This window comes from Carya illinoinensis, chromosome 15, assembly GCF_018687715.1.
Source record: "Carya illinoinensis cultivar Pawnee chromosome 15, C.illinoinensisPawnee_v1, whole genome shotgun sequence".
Taxonomy (NCBI): domain Eukaryota; kingdom Viridiplantae; phylum Streptophyta; class Magnoliopsida; order Fagales; family Juglandaceae; genus Carya; species Carya illinoinensis.
In genome coordinates, this window is record NC_056766.1 from 10,044,276 (window position 1) to 10,066,871 (window position 22,596).

Here is a 22,596-nt window from a genome sequence, read left to right on the forward strand (position 1 = left end):
CTCACATACATTCCATTGATTTCCTAATCCACAATTGCCATCCAAACCATCATTAATCATTAAACACCATTGCTCAAGATCCTTACTTAAGTAAAGACAAGCAAGAAAATGAGGCACTTCGGTCATCTTAAGGAGAAGCGGAGCTAGAAGATTATAGTGTTTAGGGACTTGATCGAGGTCCCTAACACCTTGCCTCCTGCCATAGTAGCATGTTCAAGCCTGACTTCTCGCCTAAACAGTGTGATCAAGCCTTGCCTCCTGTGACAACAGGGTGGCTGATCATTGTCTCCCACAACAATAGCGCAGTTGAACCTTGTCTTCGGCAACAGCAGCACGGTCGAGCCGTACCTCTTGCTACAGCTGTGCAGTCAAGCTTTGACTCTTGCAATAGCAACATGGTAGAGCCCTTTCTCCCATAATAGAAACACGGTCTAACTCATCCTCCTACTACATCAGCGCAATCTAACTTAGTCTTTCACCATAGCAGCAAGGTCAAGCATCTCCTTTAGCAAAGCTGAGTCCTTTGACTCGCGGAACAATGGACGATGAAATTCTCTTAATTGCTTTGACCTTTGCCCACAAAGTTGAGTCCCTCAACTTGAGGTGAACAATGGGCAATGAAAGTCCCTTGACTACTTCAACTCTCGCTTACGAGGCTAAGTCCCTCGACTCGCAAGACAAATAATGGGTAATGACATTCTCTTGACTACTTTGACCCTTGCCCACCTAGCCAAGTCTCTCGACTTACATGGTGAACAATGAATGATGATAGTCCTTTGACTACTTTGAACCTAGCCCACTAAGTCAAGTCCTTCGACTTGCACGATAAACAACAGGTGATGATAGTCTCTTGATTGCTTCGACCCTTGCTCACAAAGTCGAGTGCCCTTGCACTCGTACCACAAATGTCGCCAATGGGTTATCTCTAAGAACAATGAGCCCCCAAGTCCACCTCATGCAAGTCACCTACGGGAACAAGTTGATGGGCTCAACAATTGCTTAAAATGGACCCAGGAGATTGAAGGGCTCATTGACCATTTAGCATTGGTTACAACAAATTAGGGGTGGGCAGCGGGGCCCCGTTACCCGCTACCCCGCCCCGTTCGCCCCGTCCCCGCATAGTGCGGGGCGGGGCATCCGCACCGTCAGGGCCGGGGCGCGGCCCCCCGGCCCGTAAGCTGTAACCCCAGCGGGGGCGGGGGACGGGGACGGACCCCCCCCCCCCCGGTCCGTTTTTCCCCCGCCCCGTTACGTATCATATATAATATATATATATATATATAATATATAACCATCTTAGATAAACCAAATCCGTAACCCAAACAACATAATCCTAACAATCTAGAAACCATAATGTTGCGAAAAACATCACTTACCTTGGGTTGAATCAGTCCAAGTAGGCTACAGCAGAAAGGGGTGAGTGGTGAGTAGTGGCAGCATGCGGTGAAACTTGTTGGATCACAGTGGTTTGAATGGAGGGCAAGTAGCGGCTCGGCTTGATGGCAAGATCAAAGCAGTGGGTGAGAAACAGAGAGGGAAACGGACAGAAAGAGAGGCGGGTAGAGAGGACTTACCGGTGGCTTCGTTCGACGTCGTGAGCAACGGTGTGGCAAGTGACGTTCTCGAAGCGGAAGGGCGGGCTGATGAAGAAGGTTCGCGAACTCGCCGTGCTCTGCGACGTGGAACTCGCGAACTCGCCGTGCTCTGCGACCCCGAAACCCATACCCAGAAAGTTTCTCCCGAGTCCCTCCCCTCCCCTCCTCCCTCTGCCACGCCGGACGCACGCCGTCCCTCCTCCCTCTGCCACGCCGTCCCTCCTCTCTCTGCCACGCCGGACGCACGCCCAGAAGGGGGGTGCGGGGGGCCGGACGGACTGCCCCCCCACCCCGTACCCCGTCATGCGGGACGGGGTACCCCGCCCCCGCACACCGGAGGCGGGGGACGGGGGGGATTTTCCCCATCCGCCCCATGCGGGGGCGGGGGGGTGCCTACCCCGCACCGTATGGTGCGGGTAGCACCCCTACAACAAATGAACTTTAACATTAATATCAACAGAAAATTGCCTTAAGGGGCAAAAAGTCTACTAACACCATAAAAAACAAAAACATTACTACCAACTGGACTACACGATCATTGCTCAGGATAAACAGTCACTTGCAACCATTTGAACACTCAATTATCAAGAAGACGTTCACGCAAACAATCTTCTTGGGATTTATTTTTTTTGCATATTATTGACTTGAAGATTTTCAAGGCCTCCTTATTGAGAAAATCAGCTTTAAGAACACGAGCACCTGTTAGGGATTAAGTTGACTGGGTTTAGCTCATTGAAAATCTATCACTAATAATAAGGGAAGAGATAAAGCCAAGATATAAGATAAGAAGAGATAAGCAAGTTGACTTAGATTTGTAAAAGGAAATGGTTCCATATGGCAAGTAGGACTCAATCACTTCAAGGAAGGAAAAAGACTTCTATAAAAGGAGAAGATCTCTACAAATCTAAGGGGACTGGACGACTCTATTATGCACAAGACACCTCAAATCTCCTCTCCTCAGAATGATGGCATCTCCTTCTACCTCCAGATCTTCTAATTTTCACCATTGTACTGAGAGATATGTGATGAGTGTACAGAAGTGCACTCTAAATATCCTATTATTAGACTAAACTGCTAAAATATGAATAGAAATCATAAAAATTAATATGTATTATTGAATTGAGTTTCTATTTACTTTGAGATACTTTTAAGTAGATTTTTACGTTTAATTTCAGAGTATATAAAAGTGCAAATCAAAACTCATTCAAATTCAAAAGAAAACTTTCATGAGAGTTTGAGAGCAATTTGAATCAAGAAAAAAATCACAAAAGGAAATCACAAGAAGTCCAAGTCCGAAATTCGTTAGGAGATAGCCTGATATATTTTAGTATTTTGATTGTAACTTTCTACTCACATATCGGATTGATGTGATTCATAATACATTGGAAAGCTAACTTAAAGGGCTATAAATTGGTTTTTGATAAGGATTTCTAAATTCGAACTCCTAAAGCATGTACGTGGTTGCCAAGATAATCCTAAAATTTAGGGTATTTTTTATGCGAGAATCATGAAGACATTAGGATTTCTTTCCTACCCTATATAAGTATATCATTAGCAGGAAATGGAGAGGGATGAGAGGCATAAGAGATAAATCTAAATAGACTAGAAAATCATTTTTATTTTTGTACTTTTTGAATTCTCACTTCTCCCATGGAGAGCTAAATTTTGGGTAAAGTTTGGAGTGGAAATTAATTGATGAGAATACTTTTACTTTATTTCAATTCATAGATTAAGCTTTATTATTTAAGATTTTAGGATTCAATTCTCTATTTAGTTTGGATTTTATAAGTTTGAGACAATTCTATTAAATCTTGCTATGGTTTAATTTGGTTGAGATATAGGATTATGAATATATATTTGTAACTTAAACATGTTTTTCATGCCTTCGATGTGATCTTCTACTGCACTATTGTTTGTTAACATAGGGTCGTCTTTAGATCTGATATTTCTTTTTATGTATGAAAGCCATGGTTTGTTAAGGGAGAATAGATTCTAAAATTAAATTTGAGAAAATAGATGCATATAATGTCATATCTTGCGATTAGGAATTTAGTGCTATAATTCTTAATTGCGTACATAGTTTGGATTGAAAATTCAAAGTATTAGATATGATTGAGAGAAACCCGAAACTTTAGTTACTTTTTTATTCATGTCTTAATCTCATTTTAATTACGTGCTTTAGGTAGAATTTTTATATTCTCATCATATTATCATTTAATCTTTTTCCTTAAGTTTGCATCTTGTAGCATTTCTTCCGACTCTTGTGGATCGACACCCTGAACTATACTATACTGACCGCGTAATAGTTTGGGCATAATCAACATGCGAGGTCATGAGAGACTATAAATACTCATTATAGTGGACTCTGCCCTCAAACAACCTATGGGTGTAGGCTTTTATGTTGAACCATATAAATCCGTTCATCTCTTTCTTTATTTATATTTATTTATTTATCGTTTATTCTCATAGATGAATGTTCAAGTATTGTATCTACACCCAAACCATCATAGTGTTTTTGACTACATCATCAGGGCCGGAGATGACTCTTTCTCCCATTCTGGCTCGTGGTTCAAATTTATGCATTAATAGTAAAAATTAATCACCTTAAAGTCAATATAGTTCGATGACTGATTAAGTGCATAAGAAATGATTACTATTGATTCTTGAATTATAATGTATAAAAAACACATAATTAAATTTGAATAGTCTTAATTATATTCAAAGTCTTTTTAGACAATAAGAATTGAGATTACAAGACCAGATCTCTATAAATATTAAAGATATCATTAATACTATAAAACTCATATCGTATTTATTTGAATTTACGTTTCAAAATTCAAATAAAAAGGGCTCTTACCTCACCCTCTCTAAAAGATTTTTTCATTTTTTCTAAGCAAAACCATTATTTTCCATCACCGGGAGGGAAGGAGCTTAGATCTAGGTTTTTTTCTTTAGTTTTCTTTTTCCTCTAGGCTGGAAATGTTCAGATCTACCTCTGTTTGGCCATCAAATGACAACACACACACACACACACACACACACACACACCCCATCCACCAAACTCCTTGCCTGTCAATTTTCAAGAAGTCTTCATGATCACCGCCATTGGACTAGTGTATGAAACACATCTCTAATGAGTACGCATGTGCCACTAATAGGTTCTGAGGGCTCTGATCTTCAAGATAGGTCGCTTACCACCTCCATCCCTCTTGCGTGTGGCTTACGACCATTTGGTGCTTGCCACATATTTAGGGCATTTCGATCCTAACTATCTTACCGTGTTCATGCTTTTCTCAAACAAGAACATAGATTAAGACCTTGTTTAATTATACAGATGAGATGGGAAGAGAAATTTATGAACATTAGTGATATAGTTTGTGAATAATAGCATAATAGTTTGAGTTAAGATGTTTTATGAGGTTTTAGAAAAGGAGAGAAAAAAAGTTGAATAAAAATATTATAAAGTTAAGAAATTGTTTGAATATTATTTTTGTTTTGAGATTTAAAAATGTTGAATTATTTTTTTTATATTTTATTTGGAAGTTTGGAAAAGTTGTAATGATTAGCTGAAAAAGTTGAAAAATTGAAAATTTTAAAAAATATTTATATTTGAATGTTATTTAGATGTTAAGATGAGATGGGATTACTTGAGACCATCTTTAAAACCAAACGAAGCCTAAGTAGACGTGGAAATCTCCTACAAAAACACCAAAATGATTGCTTGTAGTGCTCTGATTAGAGTATTTGATCTCAATTCTTTGGTTCACTCGTTTGGAAGATGGCAACACAGTTTTCAGTATATTAAAACATTGTTTGGTGAAGAATTCTGTATGCAATCCCAATTCAGGGACTATAGCACATGTCAAAAAAGGAATCGTCTTATCCTAAATGAAATGATTCATTTCATTGCTCAGAGGGAATTTGAATAAGAATTCTGAAACTCATTCCCCCTTTTTAAAACCCATTCCCCCTTCTCCCTTATCAATCGAAACCCTAACCCCTTCCACTGAAACCCCTTGCCCCTTCCTAGTGATTAAGCTTCGACCATCATATGTTGCTAATCTTTAAGCTTTAACCATCATACGCTGCTGAGCTTCGTTTGTCCCTTCTTCTAGAGCCTTAACTTCATCCCCTTCCTGGGAGTGCCTGAGACACCCATTCTAAAATCTCCCAAATCTAAAACCCATTCCTCCTGAGTTCATCCTTCCCCTTTCTCCTAAGTCCTAACTTCATCTTCGTGCAATATTCCCCTTCCGTTTGAGCCCTAAGCGAGTCTCAGTTGTGTCAAAGGTTTTTAGATTGTTTTTACACTTTATTTTATTTTTACACTGCTGTGTGTGGGGTCGGTTTTACTTCTAGTAGCTACTGAATATTTGTTTGTGTTCTTGATTGATACTGGTAGATGAGAGTTCTACTCTTGGATTCTATAATGTTTTTGTTGATTTTGATTCAATTTCTTCATAATAATCTTTAGTTTATGTTTTTGGATGTTGGTAGTCGTAGTTGAGAGTATATGTTGCTAATTTATAGCTTTCTGTGAATATTTCAGAGCTAGATGTTGTTAATTTATTTTAGAGCTATATGTTACTAATTTTTGTAAGAGCTGTATATTGGTAATTTAATTTAGGGATTGCTAATTTATAGCTTCCCGTGAAGCTTTTGTCCAAGTTAGTTGTTCTGACAATACACATGATTTGATCATACATAGGTATATATCAATAGGATTTTTAATTTACAAGTTGTTATTTTGCCCACTTACATTCTCAAATGTATTTGTTATTGATAGTCGCAATGCATTTGGAAGTTACTCTTTTGCATGCCATTGAGACATCCTCAAAGGGGATAGTGTATCCATTTCGCGGCCCTCATTTGAAGCTATAGTGTGTAAGACATTAATGTTCGAACAACAACTCAGATGTTGGGTGGTTGATGAGATGAAACTTGTTTGTCTAGCTTTATCTAACAACATCTCATATGTTAGGTGCTTGATGAGATTAAATTTTTTTGTGTGCCTTTATTTTTGAACTTATCAAAGTGTTTGCCTTTATTTTCAAAATGGGTTTCACCCATGGATTTCTCCCTCTTGCTCAGCCTTACTCCGTTATCGCTAGCCTCCAGCGCCACCAAGCACCACTATGGCATCACCTTGACCACCCATTACTCCTCCCCTTGACCCGAAGCCCGTAGCCCCTCCCCCGCCCTCTCACTCTCTCACGGGTTCCCTCTCTCCCACACAGCCAGACCTGCCACCTGCAGCTCCAAGCCGCCATCTTTTGCCTTATAGCACCACCCTTAGTCTCTCCATGCCCCTCTATAGCCAGCCAAGCTCCCCCTCCATTTTTTTTCCTTGTTTAAGACCCATGACCAACCTATTGGAAAGCACTGTCAGTCGCTGCTCTGCTACTTTTGGAGACGCATTTGATTTTTTAGAATTTCCTTCTATCATTGTAAGTAATTCTGCAAAGAATTTTCTTAAGATTTAAATATATTTTTACACTGACATATTTTCTATAGTCTAGTTAGCTGTGCTGGACCTTGGGTCCGAGGAGTTTGGATTGTTGGATCGAAATGGAGAATGAGACTGTTTATGAAATTGGATTGTGTTTTGGATATTTTATATGTCGTGTTGGTGTCATGAAATTCATCATATGTTCATGCATGCTCATGTGTTGTAAATGAAAATTGAGTTTTCATGTGAGAAAGGATTTTGGATATGTTTGTAATGAATGATTTGAAAGGAATGAAGGAGAGGAGAAAAGAAATGTGTGGATGGTGATAAGTAAGGACGGTGGTAGAGTCCCGCTTGTGATTCTCACCTACGATGCATGCAGTAGGAATGGTGGTAAGTATGGATGGTGGTAAGTCCCACCTATAGTGCTAGCGATAAGGATTGTGGCAAGCATGGATGGTGGTAGAGTCTCACCTACGATTCCCACCTATAATGACTGATAAATGGATATGTTGGACCATTTTCTTGAAAAATGATGATTTATGATTAAATGGATATGAGCACCATTTTTTGAAAAAATTGTGGGTTTATGTTTGGGCCATTTTTCAAGAAAATAGCGGATGGTATTTAATGTCGTATTTTGGGTCAAATGAGATTTTTGACGTGCGTTAGAAAAATGATCATTTTAGGAGAAAATGATGGTCTTGGGCACATGCATGTTTTATCATGTGCACACATATATGTTGGTTGCATTAATATGCTTTTATCTCATTGGTTGTTTGGTTGGTTACTTACTAAAATTCACAATTTCACATACTATTCGCATCCTACGGTTCCTTTTTATGGAATCGTAGGTTTTGATGCAAAAGAAGATGTTAAGCATGAAGGATCGGCTCTACCCATGGAGTGACATGTGGTCATTTTCGGACCATGGAATATGTTCTTTTTTTGGCTATGTAATTTTGGCTTGTATTATATTTTTGTTGGATAACTGTTAACCTATTTAAGGATCTTTTACTTTCATGGTTCTGTATTTAAAAATTTTCGTACTTAGTTGACTATCCATTATTTATCTGCTGTAATTTTTGTTGTACACTTTTTGCATGTACATACACTTAGTACTTATTATTGGGGTGCATGACCTGTGTTGTCATCATCGCGGCGTCACACTTCTCGAGTTTCTGTACGTAGAAGTCAGAGGCGTCACAAATTACATACCTTATCAATTTGTTAAGTATGTTGTATCAAATATTACAACACCTCCAAAATACCCATAAACAACTCTTCAATGTGCTTTGGTCCAAAAACATTTTGTAATATTTCATCATGATTCAAATCCATCAATGAGTAAAAAAAAGCCATCATTCTTATACTACATTCTCTCAAAATATTCACGAAGTGCATCAGCACCTCTTTTCCCAAGTCTAAGGTGTTGCATCTTGTCAATATAATTTCATGCATATTTCTTAATAAATGAAAGATTCTCAAATCCACCAACCTCGAAAACCAATGAGTTGGGACTTTTAGCCATACCTATGCCTGCCCTGTTGTTAATGTCTAGCTTCCTTTCGATGAATTCATTAATAGCTTTATTACATATAAAGAATTTTTGCCTTTTTGGGACTTAGGCCTTGATTCTGTGCATTCTCAATAGTATTTATGCGCAAGACCCCACCAATCAATATATCTTTACCTTACAATTAGCCTTCGTTGTTAGACGTGGTTTAGTGAGGTTGGTGGTACGATTCCTTGCCTTACGACCACAAGCATAGCCAAGTATTATATGTCTAACACTCCCATCATGTTCCCTTTTATTTCGTTAGGTCATTACGCCAATCCCAGTATATTTTCCATATTTCTTATAGTAATTAATGAGTTCCTGTTCAGTTTTTAAAAACATTTTAGTCGTTGGCTCTAAAACCTCATCCTCATCATTCCTTGGCATTGACTCTAACATCTCTTCATTAGCATTAGAGTCCAACATTAGCTCTAAAACCTCCTCATCAGCATTCCCCAGCATTGGTTCTAATACCTCCTTATTAGCATTGCCCAGCATTGACTCTAATAACGATACTTCCTCATTGGTATACACAACTGAAATAGTTGTAGTGCCCTCATCTACATGTTTCTCTCTCACATTTGGGATATCTGGATAAGTATTGCTTACGATTGCCTAGAAGATGAGGTGGCTTCAACCACCTCGTTCGTTTGATTACTTGAACATCTCAGATAAGGAAATGACTGCCCAAAAGGATATGGACTTGTGGTTCAAATGAGACTCCCATTGCTTGCTACAATTTACAATATCAATGATAAATGTAACCTAGACACATCCCTTCGAACATAAAAAAGCTTGATAAATAAATTTATTACCTTGTGTCTACATAAGTAAGGGTTTGCATTTGGACACAAACCCAACGGTGGAAAATATGTAGGTGGCATAGTCTCATGGTAATCACCCATATAGTTATACGCTGACCAATATAGATATAATGGTCTTGATATTTTCTGAAATAAAATCGACAAGTTATTTATAACAAAATTATAAATGAAACCAATAACATGATTGTCAGATAAAATGAAGAATACTTGAGTGCATGTAGCAATGTTGGCAGACATTGTGTTGGTAGGTCTTGGATATGTGCTTTCTTCCCATCCCCCCATCTAGTTTTTATGATCCCTCTTTATTATGTGAAAATGTATTCCCAATCAGTCAATGACTCCAGAGATCATATCTCAAGTATATTTCAATATTCACTAGAATTCAAAGTCTATCAATATATGGAATGTGACCATGAAAAAAATTTTGATGATAAAGACTACAACTTTTTTCAAAGGTGATCAGTACTCAAGATTTAACAAGTTTGGTTATTCCTACTTTCGCTATTTTTTTCCATTCAAGCATCCACATTCATGTTCATAACAAAAAAAAATTTGTGGGTTCTAGTTCTTCCACACACATAGTCTCTTTATAATAATAAAGAGGAGAAAAAATTAATGAGGGATCTGATCACCATAGAAAAAATGTCGGAAAAGAGAGAAAAACAGTTATTGAAAACGAATATTACAAAATATCTATCTAACTGCGTAAGTATAAGTATTGAAATGAGATTGTAGATCATGTCATGGGAATAAACTATTGTTGAGATCCAAGAAAAAGTTTAGAAGAATATGTAAATTGGTTCTCATATTGGAACAAATAAATTTACCATCTCTGGCTTGATTATATCCTATATATATAAATCTGCCAAACCAAAGTAAATGCAAAAAAAGAAAAAAAATAAAGCAAAGGTTCTATTATTTTATGTAGTTAGTGATCGACGGTGGTGGAGAAGATCATGACAACACTGATAGATGGAGCTCGAATCAAAGAGAGCCTGAAAGAAATACGAAACAAGAGTTTGCAGAGTGATACAATGTCAAATTGATGCATGAGGAAGCCGGTGGTGGAAGAAGCCGATGGTGATGGAGGTGCTTGACGATGGTGGAGGACAGAGATAGAATAGGAAAGAGAATCACTTGAGAGAGTTGTGTTGAAGAGAATCGCTGGAGAGAAGGAAAGATGGATTCTGGGGCATTTATGTCATTTAACCAAAATTATAGAGAAAAATACAAAATAGTCCAATTTGTACACATGCAGTCCCTGAATGGGGACTATAAGTAGACGGACTCTTGTTTGGTACATCCCACTTCCTACTCTTGTGTTTTTAATTTTGTTTAATGAATGCTTGCTTATTAAAAAAAAAAAAATCAAATAAAACCCATTGGGAATTCAACACCATTCCTATTAATGCTAAAAACCACACAACAGACCAGAATAGGAGAAATAGTCATTCCCGGCCCGTGGTGCTGACCTAGGCCTCGTTCAGTATTGTCTGAAGCCCACGATGGTGGTCTGGAGCGGTGGTATAGTGCTCATACCTACATCCATGACAATGAATAGAAAATAATTATAGAAAATGTAAATAGATATGGAGACACACAAATTTACATAGTTCAGTACAAGGCCTACGTCATAGGTCATTTGGAGGGCAAATCCACTATAATATAAGTATTTTACAGTCTCTCACGGTCTCTTATTTTTCTCTATACAATGGAGGTTGGTGATATCTTTTATGGAGAAAATAATATCCTAAAGCTCTCATTCTGAGATTGAAGATGACCTCTTTCTTGTCCTCCTCTCCTAGTCTCATTTCTTAGATCCCTTTTATTCTAGGCCTTGGAGTGGTGATGAAGGGCCGCTTTACATCTCCTCTCACCTTTCTGACTTGGTTTTTTCTTCTTTTATCATTTTTCTCCCTTTTCCTCTAACACCATGCCTTCCCTTTTTGTCTTATCTCCCATGCATATTTTTCCTTCCTCTATCCTTCTGCTCCTCTTTCCTAACCTTCTACATTTTCTCTTGTCCCCTTTAGCTTCCTGATGGTGATTTGGGCTTAGTAGGTCTTAGGCTGGGCCTAGTGTATTTACCTCCCAATAGATGCCCTTGATTTTTAAAACCAATTTGCTCAACAAGAAGGCCTTGAAAATCAGTCTAGTCGTGATAGTGATAGCCTACTAGAACCTTGTAGAATAAATTTTGAGAACTGTTCCCTAGGTTTTTGTTTGTTTATGCTAAGTAGTAAAATTTCTTGAGTATGGAGCTAGGCTTGGAGAGCTAGGCAGGAGATGTGCTCGATTGCATCAATTCCAAGTGCAGAGCTTGGCTTTAAGTGTGAGGGCTGTGTAGTCAATGGACTATCATCACATGTTGTTCGCAGTGAGTCAAGGGACTCGACTTTGTATGTGAGGGTCGAGCCGTCAAGAGGTTGTTACTGTCCATAGTTTGTGGTGAGTCACGGGACTTGTCTTTGTATGAAAGGGCAGAGTAGTCAAGGGACTATCACCACCTATAGTTTGTAGCGAGTCAAGTGACTCAATTTTGCTGAACTTTTAGGCAAGGGTTGAAGTAGTCAAGGGATTGTTATCGTCGTTGTTTGCCATGAGTCAAGAGACTTAGCTTTGAGTTTGTTTGTACTAACATTTGCCTAATGGTTGACAGATTACATGAGACTATTTATTGATAGCAAAGAGTGCATCTTCCAATCGTTTTTGTTTTCGATGGTGTTAGTGGAGTTTTGCCTCTTAATGTGAATTTTCGTTAGTGTTTCCATTTTGGTATTGATGCTAGAGTTTTGTTTGTAATAAATCGCACTAAGAGAGAGCTTGTCGACCCCTTGGGCCCATCTTAGGAAGTTGCTGAGTCTGTCGAATCATTCCTAAAGGTAACCTATGCAAGGTAGTTCTAGAGCTCAGAGGTAATCTACACAAGTGTAAACACTCGGCGTTTGCTGGAGAAGATATTGTGCTAATGTTGTTGTTCAATTGCGAGTCTAGCAATTCTGCTTTTATGTGCACTAAGGTTGGGTAGTCAAGGGATTATCACCACCTATTGGTTAGCGGTGAGTCCAGTGATTCGCGAAGGACCAGCAGTCAAGGGACTGTCACCGCCTGTTGGCTCGCGGCAAGTCCAGTGACTCAGCTTTTATGTGCGCGAAGGTCAAGCAGGCAAGGGACTGTCACCACTTGTTGGTTTGCAACGAGTCCAGTGATTTGACTTTTGTTGAAGAAAATAATTAACTGCACTAAGAAACCAAAAATGGTTAGCATATCACAAGTGTGAGATTTACAAACTTAAATCGTCTTACTAGATCATGGAGAAACTTTAAGGTGCGCTATCAAGGCTTGTGGGTAGCCATGCTTTGGAAAATGATGGAGATCTGGGGTGCCCACAAACTGAGTAGTGTATTATGATGAAGATAGATTAAGATATTCGAGCGGTACCAGAGTAGAACTATGTAGCAGGTGTCCAACGTCACATGGGTGATTTCCAACAAAGTATGGTCCCTAGGTGTGTAGCCACTAAGGACTCTTGTAGAACCTCAATGAGTTTTGTGAAGAGATACTCCAAAAACTAAATTTGTTAGTGAAAATGAAATTCAAAAGCGAGTTTTGAGAGAGATAAACTAGAGCGATTTAATTGTTGTTTCTGATTTTTGCTTGAGAGATTGTCCTTCGCTGATTGTTGTTGTTATTGTTATTTTTTTTTCATATTCCCCATGCTTTATTTGCATGAATCAAGACTCTTGGTTGATAAGACCGGCTGAGAAATTGTTGTAGGGTTGAGGAACTCATGACCATTGATCATCGCTGTGGGCGAATAAAAATGTCCCATGTAACGTTTGGCCAAGCACATGCAATACTCTATCATCGTGGCAGATGATAGCCACACTGAGCAACTCTGTTGGTTGAGCCACTTTCTTGCAGAGTTGAGGAACTTAGTCAGTCGAGCAAGTTGTGTTTGCTTGCACTGTGCACTAAGTTGACTCTTAGTGGCTAAGGAAAGGTGGTGGCCAGTTAACTTATGGTCAAGGAGCTGAGGTCATGCAACTCATGGGTGAGGAACCCATGGTTAAGTAGCTTTAATAGTGGCTGAGGAACTTTGGCAAGGAGCTAATGGTGGCTAAGGGACCTATGTTAGCCAAGGAACTAAGGCCAACCAACTATGGGGAGAAGCAGCTAATGGTGGCCGAGGAACTCAAGTAGGTGGGCAACACCATGTGGCCAAGCACCTTCTTATGCAAGGTCGGGTAACTCCCTATGGTCAAGCAAAGTGCTACTCGCTATGCACCATGGGTGGGCAAGGGAGGTCCTTGGCCGAGGAAAGTATGTCGACCACGGTGGCTGAGGAACTCACTTTGTGGTCGGGATTTGTCATCTTCTATGGTGTAATTGGTGGGGAAGGTCTCACAACACTTTCCATTACTAGGGACCAACACACCAATGACAAGAGACACCAAGGGGTCTAGTGGTGGCATTGGGCAACCTTAGCAACCTGTGGGCAGCTGGTGGATGGCCGGGAAAACAACGTGCCATGTGACATAGGTGGCAAGTCTATATGCCCACCACTGTTCATATCCTGATCGAGTGCATATGTTGTGTGCACCAAATGACTTTGGCGAGTGCTCTGACTGCAATGGTGGTTTGGGGAGGGAGGTGCTATGACGGAGACAAACATTGGTGATCCCTGTGGTGGTCCTTGCTTCTCTAGCCCATAGTTCGGCTGGAGAGATGGCTCGATCACAAATGCCTGCAAGCTCCTCGAGGCACCATTGCACGCGTGCATGTCTTTTGTGGTTGGGGACCACCTTTCTGACTGCAAAACGTGCTAGTGGTGGCGTTGCTAGGTCGTGGACTCCTAGTTTTTGGACCTTAGGCAGATGCCGGCTGGAGAGATCTCGTCGGCTCCTTCTGGTGGTCTTGCCAGATAGCCAACCTCAACTAGTGCTGGGCAAAGGGGTAGCGGCTCGTCATGCCTGCCACGAAGGTCATCGGGTGCATGGTGGTGTGCACCCATTACGCACTGTGCATGCCATGCACAATTGGGGGGGCGGGGTGGGGACTCCTGGGTGCACATAACCATGCACCCATCGTGCATTGTGCATACCATGCACATTTTTCGTGTGTTGTGTATTTAAATGCATGGTTTAAGTGTACAGTGAACAGTGCATTTAAGTTAACAGTATACAACCATGTTCTTGGTTCTCACCCTTGTCTTTGTATAGTGCACTTAAAGCTCATGAGACTGAGAAACTTGTCATCCTCGGCATTACATGTTGGGTGTGTGTTTTATGCATAGTGCACCAAAGTGCATAGTATTCTTAATTGTATGGGCAAGGAACTCTCTTGCCCATTTTATTGTAACAATGTTACTAATGAAATAAAATAAAGGTGAAAAGCTCAGAAGCTTAAAAGACTTATCTAAGGGAAATTCCATTGGGAGATAATTTTGTAAGCTAGAAAATCATCATTCTCCCACTTTTAGTATAGAAAATAAATTGATCTCATAGATGACGTCAAAAGTTAATGTCGAAAGTTGCGCAACAAGTCGAAATTGGAGAAAGAGTCATTTCCGAGCCACAGTGCTGACTCGGGCCTTGTTCGATGTCGTGTGAAGTCCATGATGACGGTGGTACGGTGCTTGTACTACATCCATAACAGTAAATAGAAAATAAATACAGAAAATGTAAATACAGATGAAGACACATAGATTTATATAGTTCAATACAAAACCTACATTCACGGGTCATTTGGAGAATAAATATACTATAATATAAATATTTTGCACTTGCTTATGATCTTTCATTTCTCTTTTACACTAGAGGTTGATAATATCTTTTTTGAAAAAGATAATATCATGGAGCTCTCGTGTTAAGGTTGAAAATGACGTCTTTCTTCTTCTCCTGCCCCCTTAGTCGCATCTCTCAGATCCCCTTTTATCCTGATCCTTAGGAGTGGTGATAACGGGCTACTTTGTCTCCTCTAGCTTGTATGACTTACTTTTTTTCCTTCTTTTTTATCTTTTTTCTCCATTTTTTCTAACATCTTTCCTTCTCTTTTCATCTTGTCCTCGTGCGCGTAATTGCATTTATGCTCCTCCTTGACGTTTTATTCCTTTCTCTTCTCCCTTTTTACCTTGGTGATTTGGACTTAAATTTTGAACAGTATCTTGTGTATTTACCCTAACGGTACGTATGCCTCAAAAAGTAAAATAATGTAGTTTGACGTTATTGTAAAAAGGTAGAGAAAAAATATCCCAAAGAGGTAGCTCTGCAAGTCATGGACCACAAGAGTCAAAAGGCTTAAAACCACCGAACCAAAAAAGCAAGATATTTTCAATGACTTGACGACTTCCATGCAAAAAATATCTGGTTGCTCAGATTAAACAACAAAATATCTAAAATAAAGTTAAAAATTAAAAAAGAATATCTGTTCACCGGCGGGCTCAGAGCTAATCAACACTGACGTGGTATCATCATTCTCTTGACACGTGTAAAAGTGATAGACAACTGTAACGTTCTTTTGTCTTTTCTCCCGTGACCCAAACCCCCTAATACACCACGGTCACCGAAGTCGTTCCTCCTCCTCCTCCTCCTCGTCCTTCTTCTTCTCAATTATTTTGAAGTTCTTATCGCAAAGATGGGGGATTTAGGAGCAAGAGAAACTCGGACGAGTGAACCCACTTCTTCTACAATATCTAACGACGGGTCGTGCGAGACCAAGGAGCCTTCCAGCTCGGTACTTTACGCTAGTTTTTTCTTGGCTAATTTGTTAGAATTTCGCAGATACTTTTTATTTACTTCTCTTCTTCAGGCTTGTGTGTATTGGGTTTTTACAATGATTTTATTTTTGGGGTTTATAGGAAGATGAAAATGAAAACTCAATCGTGTTCGGATTGATCGAGTAAATCGCTCTTCAACCTTAGTTTATACCCGTGTTCGTGGATGAAACTGATCTCTTTTGGAGAAGAATTTATTACAATATACACATGCATCTATAGGTAGTTTGGCCGTTTGGTTTTGACTATTCTATCTAGACTTGCTTTTTTTCCCTGGCCATTGATTCAAACAAGAAGGATCGGATCATGTGTGTTGATTTTTGTTTAATTGTTTCCTTTGTCATAATTTAATAATATATAATATGTTTGGTACAAAATTTCTTGAAATTATTTACTTCTTCAAGGATTTCTGAAAAGTAATGTTGTCTTTATAAACCAGGGCAATCTGGTGACGGAATCCATGTCTACAGAATGGACAGATGAGAAACACAGCTTGTACCTCAAGTCCATGGAAGCATCATTTGTAAACCAGTTATATGATTCCACGGATTCTCTTGGTTTTTGCCGCTTGTCAGATTCAACATACTCCAGGAAAAAGTATCTTAGCACTCGCACCCCTTCTGGCCAGGTTCCGACTTGTCTTTTCTTTAATTTGGATTCTTCTACGTTGTGTGCGTTTATATATAGTGTGTTAAGTAGTTTTTCTTTTTTGAACTTCTTCTTTCAATCTTTCTGTTCCCAGTTTAAGGTTCTTCTAGGTGGCCGCTGGAAGGAGATTAATTTTGACAGAGCTGTTGAGCTTCAACTCAAGAATGCAGACGGGTCTAAAGGTCTTCTGGCAAATCCTTGGATACGGCACTTTAGCTCTGGATGCACACCACGTGTTGTAGGATCTGCAGATCTCCCGAACAATGTTACAACCACAAGTGAAGCTTTGGATTTAGTTGGGAACCACAGTGTGTTCTGCGGATCAGATACTTGTAATTTGAAGCACAATCGTGCGTGTCACTTTCATCTAGACCATCATGATTTGGTTAGCAGCGACACAGGTGCTTTCCAGCTATATGTCGATATCCTTTTATTGTGTTGGCATCAATAGTATTTGGATTCACATGTATTGCTCATGCTTTTCTTTATTAAATATATCCATTAATCTGCTCTAGCCGCTATAAGAAAGGAAGAAAAGAATAAATGCATTTATTCAAAGAATAACAGTATTCTGATTGATGAATTTTGGATCACCATGTACTGTTTATGGTAGAAATAATCTGCTAGATGAGTGTCTCAATGTCATTTGTAAGAGGAGGTTTGACGTGCACTCTCCGAAGAATTTTAGAGCTCAATAGTAGTAGGAACAGATTCAGTGATGGCAACAATCTTCTGAAATCCATTCTGGATGAGAACACAGTAGGTGCAAGGGGATGATTGGGAATGGTTGTGGCAAGGAGACATGGCTGGGGCTATGAAGGGGAAGAGGTAGCTAGCATCATTTCAAGTGTATTGTCAAGAGATGGCCTGGACAGAAGATGCTATAGAGATGCTATAGAATGAAAAAGGAATTGATATTCTGAAACTAAAATGCTTCGCTGCTCAGCATCAATAGGATTTGTCCATTAAAGGCCAATCTCTACTAGCTGATTACAAGTATAACTTGTGATTGAAAATCGGAGATGGGCTGGCTTTGTTATTGATGCAGAAGATAAAAACTCAATGAGAGCAGAAATTGCCGAGCAACATTGTCAGTGCAGTCTTGAATCTTATGAACAACATTTAAATGAAAGGAAAAAAGGGTGCAGTCGAGTATTCTGAGTAGGGGTGAAAACCGACGCCGACCGACCTTTGAAAAAAGGGAGGAGCAACCAACTGTAACCGGTCGATGGGGAGGAAGAAAACCAGCCGTATCGACTCCGGTAGTTCTCGGTCAGTGTTCGGTTCTCCTAGTGGCGAGCTTCTTCTAGGAGAGAGAGAGAGAGAGAGAGAGAGAGAGAGAGAGAGAGAGAGAGAGTTGCAAAGGAGTGAATCGGGTAAAAAGGTCTAGGGAAGAAGATAGGCCTATGCAAATTTCCGAGATTTCCGACTCCGCTCCGAATTCTGCTCCGAATTCGACTCCGACGGAGTCGGAGTTCTCGGAATTCGGAGTGAGAGTCGGAGTTCTCTCATAGTTGGAGTCGGAGTCCGGAGGCCTTGTTGACTCCGGATTCCGACTCCGAACTCCGACTATTTATACCTTATATATTATATATTGTATTATCAATATTACGTAGTCAAGTAGCTCAATGGTTGAGGCTCGGTTTTGTTTCTCCGGATCCTGTGTTCGAATCCCCTCATGCACCATTACACATTTTGCAACTATTTTTTTTAGGAAAACCTTAAATGACGCCGTTTTTAATAGGATATAAGTTCATCTCTAACCGGCTAACCCTACACAATTCTGCTCCTCTCTTCCCAGTTCCCCCTCCAGCTCCTCCCCCTCCAGCTCCTCGACCCATTTCCGAACAGGTGGAAGTAACAAGGGCTCGCTGTTGCTCGCCAAGACGATCCCCAAGACAACGGGAACGAGGGCGAGGTAGACCTCGCCGGACTCCTCCTTGCACGTGATGAGAAAGGCGAATATGACTGTGAAGGGAGGTGTTGCCGCAGACGAATATGCCGATCGCTTGGTTAAACGACACGGGGAGGTAGCTGAGGGAGGTGCTGGAGTGGATTTGCTGGAGCGGGACTAGCTTGAGGACCAGTGATATTCTCTTTTACTCGCTTTTCGATTTGTACGCTTTTTGGCTTCTGAAGGAAGGGATTGGGAACGCGTTTCTTTGGTATTGGACCCAGCTCGTGATCGTGAAACCCACCAGTCAAATGACTCGAGATCCACGGCCGCCGGCGAACCGTGAAATCGGATGTGGGCATTCCGACTCCGTCGAACTCCGACATCTCAACTCCGATTCCGAGAACTCCGATCGGAGTCGAACTCCGATTCCAATCGGAGTCGGAATCGGAGGTGGTTTTGACATCCGACTCAAGTCGGAGTCGGAGGTCGGATGTGGGCATTCCGACTCCGTCGGAGTCGGAGCCCACCCCTAGAAGAAGACGACCTCATCTCGAAACGACGTCGCTGTTTGGCGTCGTTTTATACATATTTTTTGTTTTTCATACATTTTGAATAAAACGACGGTGTCGTTTCCATAATGTTTTGCATACTTACAGGTGTAAAACGATGCCTTTTCACTTAAATTGGCATCGTTTTGATTAGGGTATACTTACAGGTGTGTGATGGACTGAAATTATTTTCCCTAGATCGAACATCCCTAGGGACCGGATCGGGTAGCTATCGGTCCAACCTCTCCCCCCCCCCCCCCCCCCCCTCTTTTTCTAATCAAGTAATAAAAAAAAGTTACTTAAAATACTAAATTAAAATTAAATGACTTATTAAATAAAAATTACATAATAAATTGTACAATTATTAATATATACTAGTACTATATATTATAGTTATACATTAAAGAATATAATAATACATTGATCTAAATATATATAGTTATAGGGGAGGAGGCCTTAAAAGATTCATTTCCATCTGGCAGACCTTATGGTTCTTTCAGGGGACCAAGTCCAATGGGATGTCACTTATAGTAGAGCTGCCCAAGATTGGGAAATAAACAATTTTGAGGATTTTTTCAGCCATGTATATTCACCGAGACTACAGGTTTCATGTGCTGATAAGTTGTGGTGGATACCTATAAGTAAAGGTATTTTCTCGTTCCGCTCTTTCTATAAATCTTACATTTTGACCGGATTCCCATTTCCCTTGGAGAAGTCTATGGAGAAATAAGGCACCCCCCAAAGCACTCTTCTTCACATGGACAATAGCTCTAAGGAAGATATTGACAACAGATAATCTGCAAAAGTGTCGAATAATTATCTCAGATTGGTGCTGTCTGTGCAAAAAAGACGGTGAATCAGTGGATCATCTCTTGCTACATTGTGAGATAGCTAGAGCATTGTGGAGCGAAGTGTTCAATCTTTTAGAGTTAAACTGGGTAATGCCGGCTATAGTGGTTGAGCTTCTGGCTGGCTAGTCAATTTTGGGTGGGGTCCCTCAAATCAAAGCAGTGTGGAAGATGGTCCCCATCTGCATTATGTGGTGCTTATGGCGTGAACGTAATGAGCGGATGTTTGAAGATAAGGAGCGGTCTTTAGAGGGGCCATAGCAATAGACTTAAGTTTTCATGATTTCCTTGTTTCTAATAATTCGAACTAGATAAGTGCTCCACCTGTATACCTTCTTGTGTACTTGGACTCTGTCTTTTATCATTAATACTACCGTTTACTTATCCAAAAAAAAAATATATATAGTTATAGACTTAGTACCAATACTATAACTAATAACTATATTAGTAGTATTACTAATATACTATATGTTAGTGATAAATTGGTAATACTACATTAAATAATACTCTTGTAGTTATAGTGATTTAATACTAACATTATTAAGTTAATTATACTAACACTATTATAAATTTCTACATATACTATAATTTATACTATTAACTCTTATCATATGTTAATATATTGATATATACTAGTACTATATATTATAGTTATACATTATAGAATATAATACTTATATAATATTGTGATATATTAATAATTAATTATATACAATTATTTTATAAATAATATATATAAATAATAAAATATATATTTTTAATTTTCATTTAGTCCAGTCTAGGGGTTTTTGGGACTGGACCGGACCCAATTCGGTTTGGTCCGCCAGTCCTCACTGGTGAAGAACACAAAAGGAATTTTGGTGGAGACCAGATTTTGTGTACAGGAAATTATGCAAAGAAGAATATTCTGATTGAACATTTTTTGTGCACTGTTGGGACTTTTCTAATTCTTGGTATGATTAATATCACATTGGCTAAACAGTGCAACATGATGTTTATAACTGAATAGAACTTCAAATGACAGTATGTTGTGTGTGTGTTTTAGAGTCACAAAATGATAAAAATGGGATCCGAATATGATAGAACTGTAGAGAAGGATACATCTGATCAACCTCAATTTGTTTGAAATCCATTGTGTGAACCCTAATTAAATGGAGTTAAGAACTACTTAAGATAAATTGAATTGGATGTTGCAAATTGATGGTTTATGTACCCCTTTATGTTCATCGAATCCAGAGAAACATAAAAAGACATTTTTCATGAAAACATTGTTCTACATGCGAAAATGACCCAGAATATTTTGGTTTTTGCAGAGGGGTCTGATCAGAACTTTGCTAATGAAGAAGCTGAAGGAGAAAAGGAAAGCCTTATGTGCAAAGCAAAAAGGTTGAAATCTTGTTCAAGTGATGCTTCTATCAATGATCAGGTAATTTGCAAATTGAATTACTTTGTTGGCATTCTTGCTTCATGCTCAAGATGAAATATAATGTGGGAATAGAAGTCTCAATGTTGTTCATCTCTTACATAATCTACAAGGTTGTTCCACATAATAGCTCTCCCACAACAGAAGATGTTACCAAGAATTGTGTCCCGAACCGTGCATATCAATAACGAGGAGATCTAACAGAGGTATTCACTGCTGTGCGAGATGAAGGGGAAAAGTTGCTTTTCGGTTCTTAAGCTGTTCTGGTGGTTCTTGCCTAGCATCAGTGCTACCAGATAGGAAGTATAAAGATCGTGGAAGCATGAACTGTCTGCGGCCATCAATCTATGTGTGTGTGTACATACATTGATATATATATCACTGCCACTATTCTGGTAATATACTAGGACCATTGGCTGTGTTGAAAATTGGAGCCGTGTTGAATGACATGTAGGCGTTAGTGTTACTGATTGATTATCCGCAAGAATTTCTTCCGGATGTAGAATAGATTATCTGCATCTATTTCTGGATGATATGGCAAAAATGCTTTTTTCTAGTTTTCTATTGGCATGAGTGCACAGACCGACAAGTAGTTTATCGCAAGTGTATCTGTGAGATAATTCAAGGATAAGTTATAATCCAATATCTCCTAAAAATTGTTTGCACTCAATGATTAATTAAAATGCCTTTATACGTGTGTTTAATTTATTAGCATTGAGATATTTTGAGATAAGCCTGTCCAATTGAGTCGTGAATATGAGCGGACTTTGACGCTTTCAGGCACGCCGTGAGCTATAGCCATTCTTGTAAATCCCACAAGAAGTATTTTTAAACATACTGGCTGATTTATGTATAATATTCTTGTCAGATATCTTATACTTTGCAGTACTATGAACGTTATTTATCGGTAAATTATGAAGACGAAAAATTAGGCATTAGAAATATAAAAGTATTCAATTCTGATCGTTTTGATTGGTGAAAAATAAGTAACTTTGCATGCAAAACCAATGGCCGAAATCTTAAAGTAGGGT

At 39.4% G+C, this 22,596-nt stretch overlaps 1 protein-coding gene across 2 annotated transcripts; it reads left to right on the plus strand.

The window, feature by feature from the left end:
• Nucleotides 1-15,983: 15,983 nt before the first annotated feature.
• On the plus strand, nt 15,984-22,121 carry LOC122297385 (cold-regulated protein 27-like). 2 transcript variants are annotated; one of them, XM_043107424.1, is made up of 6 exons: nt 16,013-16,161; nt 16,286-16,423; nt 16,641-16,829; nt 16,944-17,250; nt 21,456-21,568; nt 21,679-22,121. In XM_043107424.1, exons 3-6 carry the CDS (start codon nt 16,662-16,664, stop codon nt 21,751-21,753), a joined length of 663 nt encoding a protein of 220 aa, XP_042963358.1. In that variant the 5' UTR covers nt 16,013-16,161; nt 16,286-16,423; nt 16,641-16,661; the 3' UTR covers nt 21,754-22,121. The 2 variants fall into 2 exon arrangements, with proteins under 2 accessions (XP_042963357.1, XP_042963358.1); XM_043107423.1 differs by lacking the exon at nt 16,286-16,423 and having other exon boundaries at nt 15,984-16,161.
• The last annotated feature ends 475 nt before the right edge of the window (nt 22,122-22,596 follow it).

Bases quoted from the DNA above. Each gene is read 5' to 3' on its own strand.
- LOC122297385 (XM_043107423.1), top strand. From the start codon at position 16,063: ATGGGGGATTTAGGAGCAAGAGAAACTCGGACGAGTGAACCCACTTCT. The intron at 16,830-16,943 runs GTTCCGACTTGT...TTCTGTTCCCAG, and splicing joins CTCGCACCCCTTCTGGCCAG to TTTAAGGTTCTTCTAGGTGG. The intron at 17,251-21,455 runs GTGCTTTCCAGC...TGGTTTTTGCAG, and splicing joins TTTGGTTAGCAGCGACACAG to AGGGGTCTGATCAGAACTTT.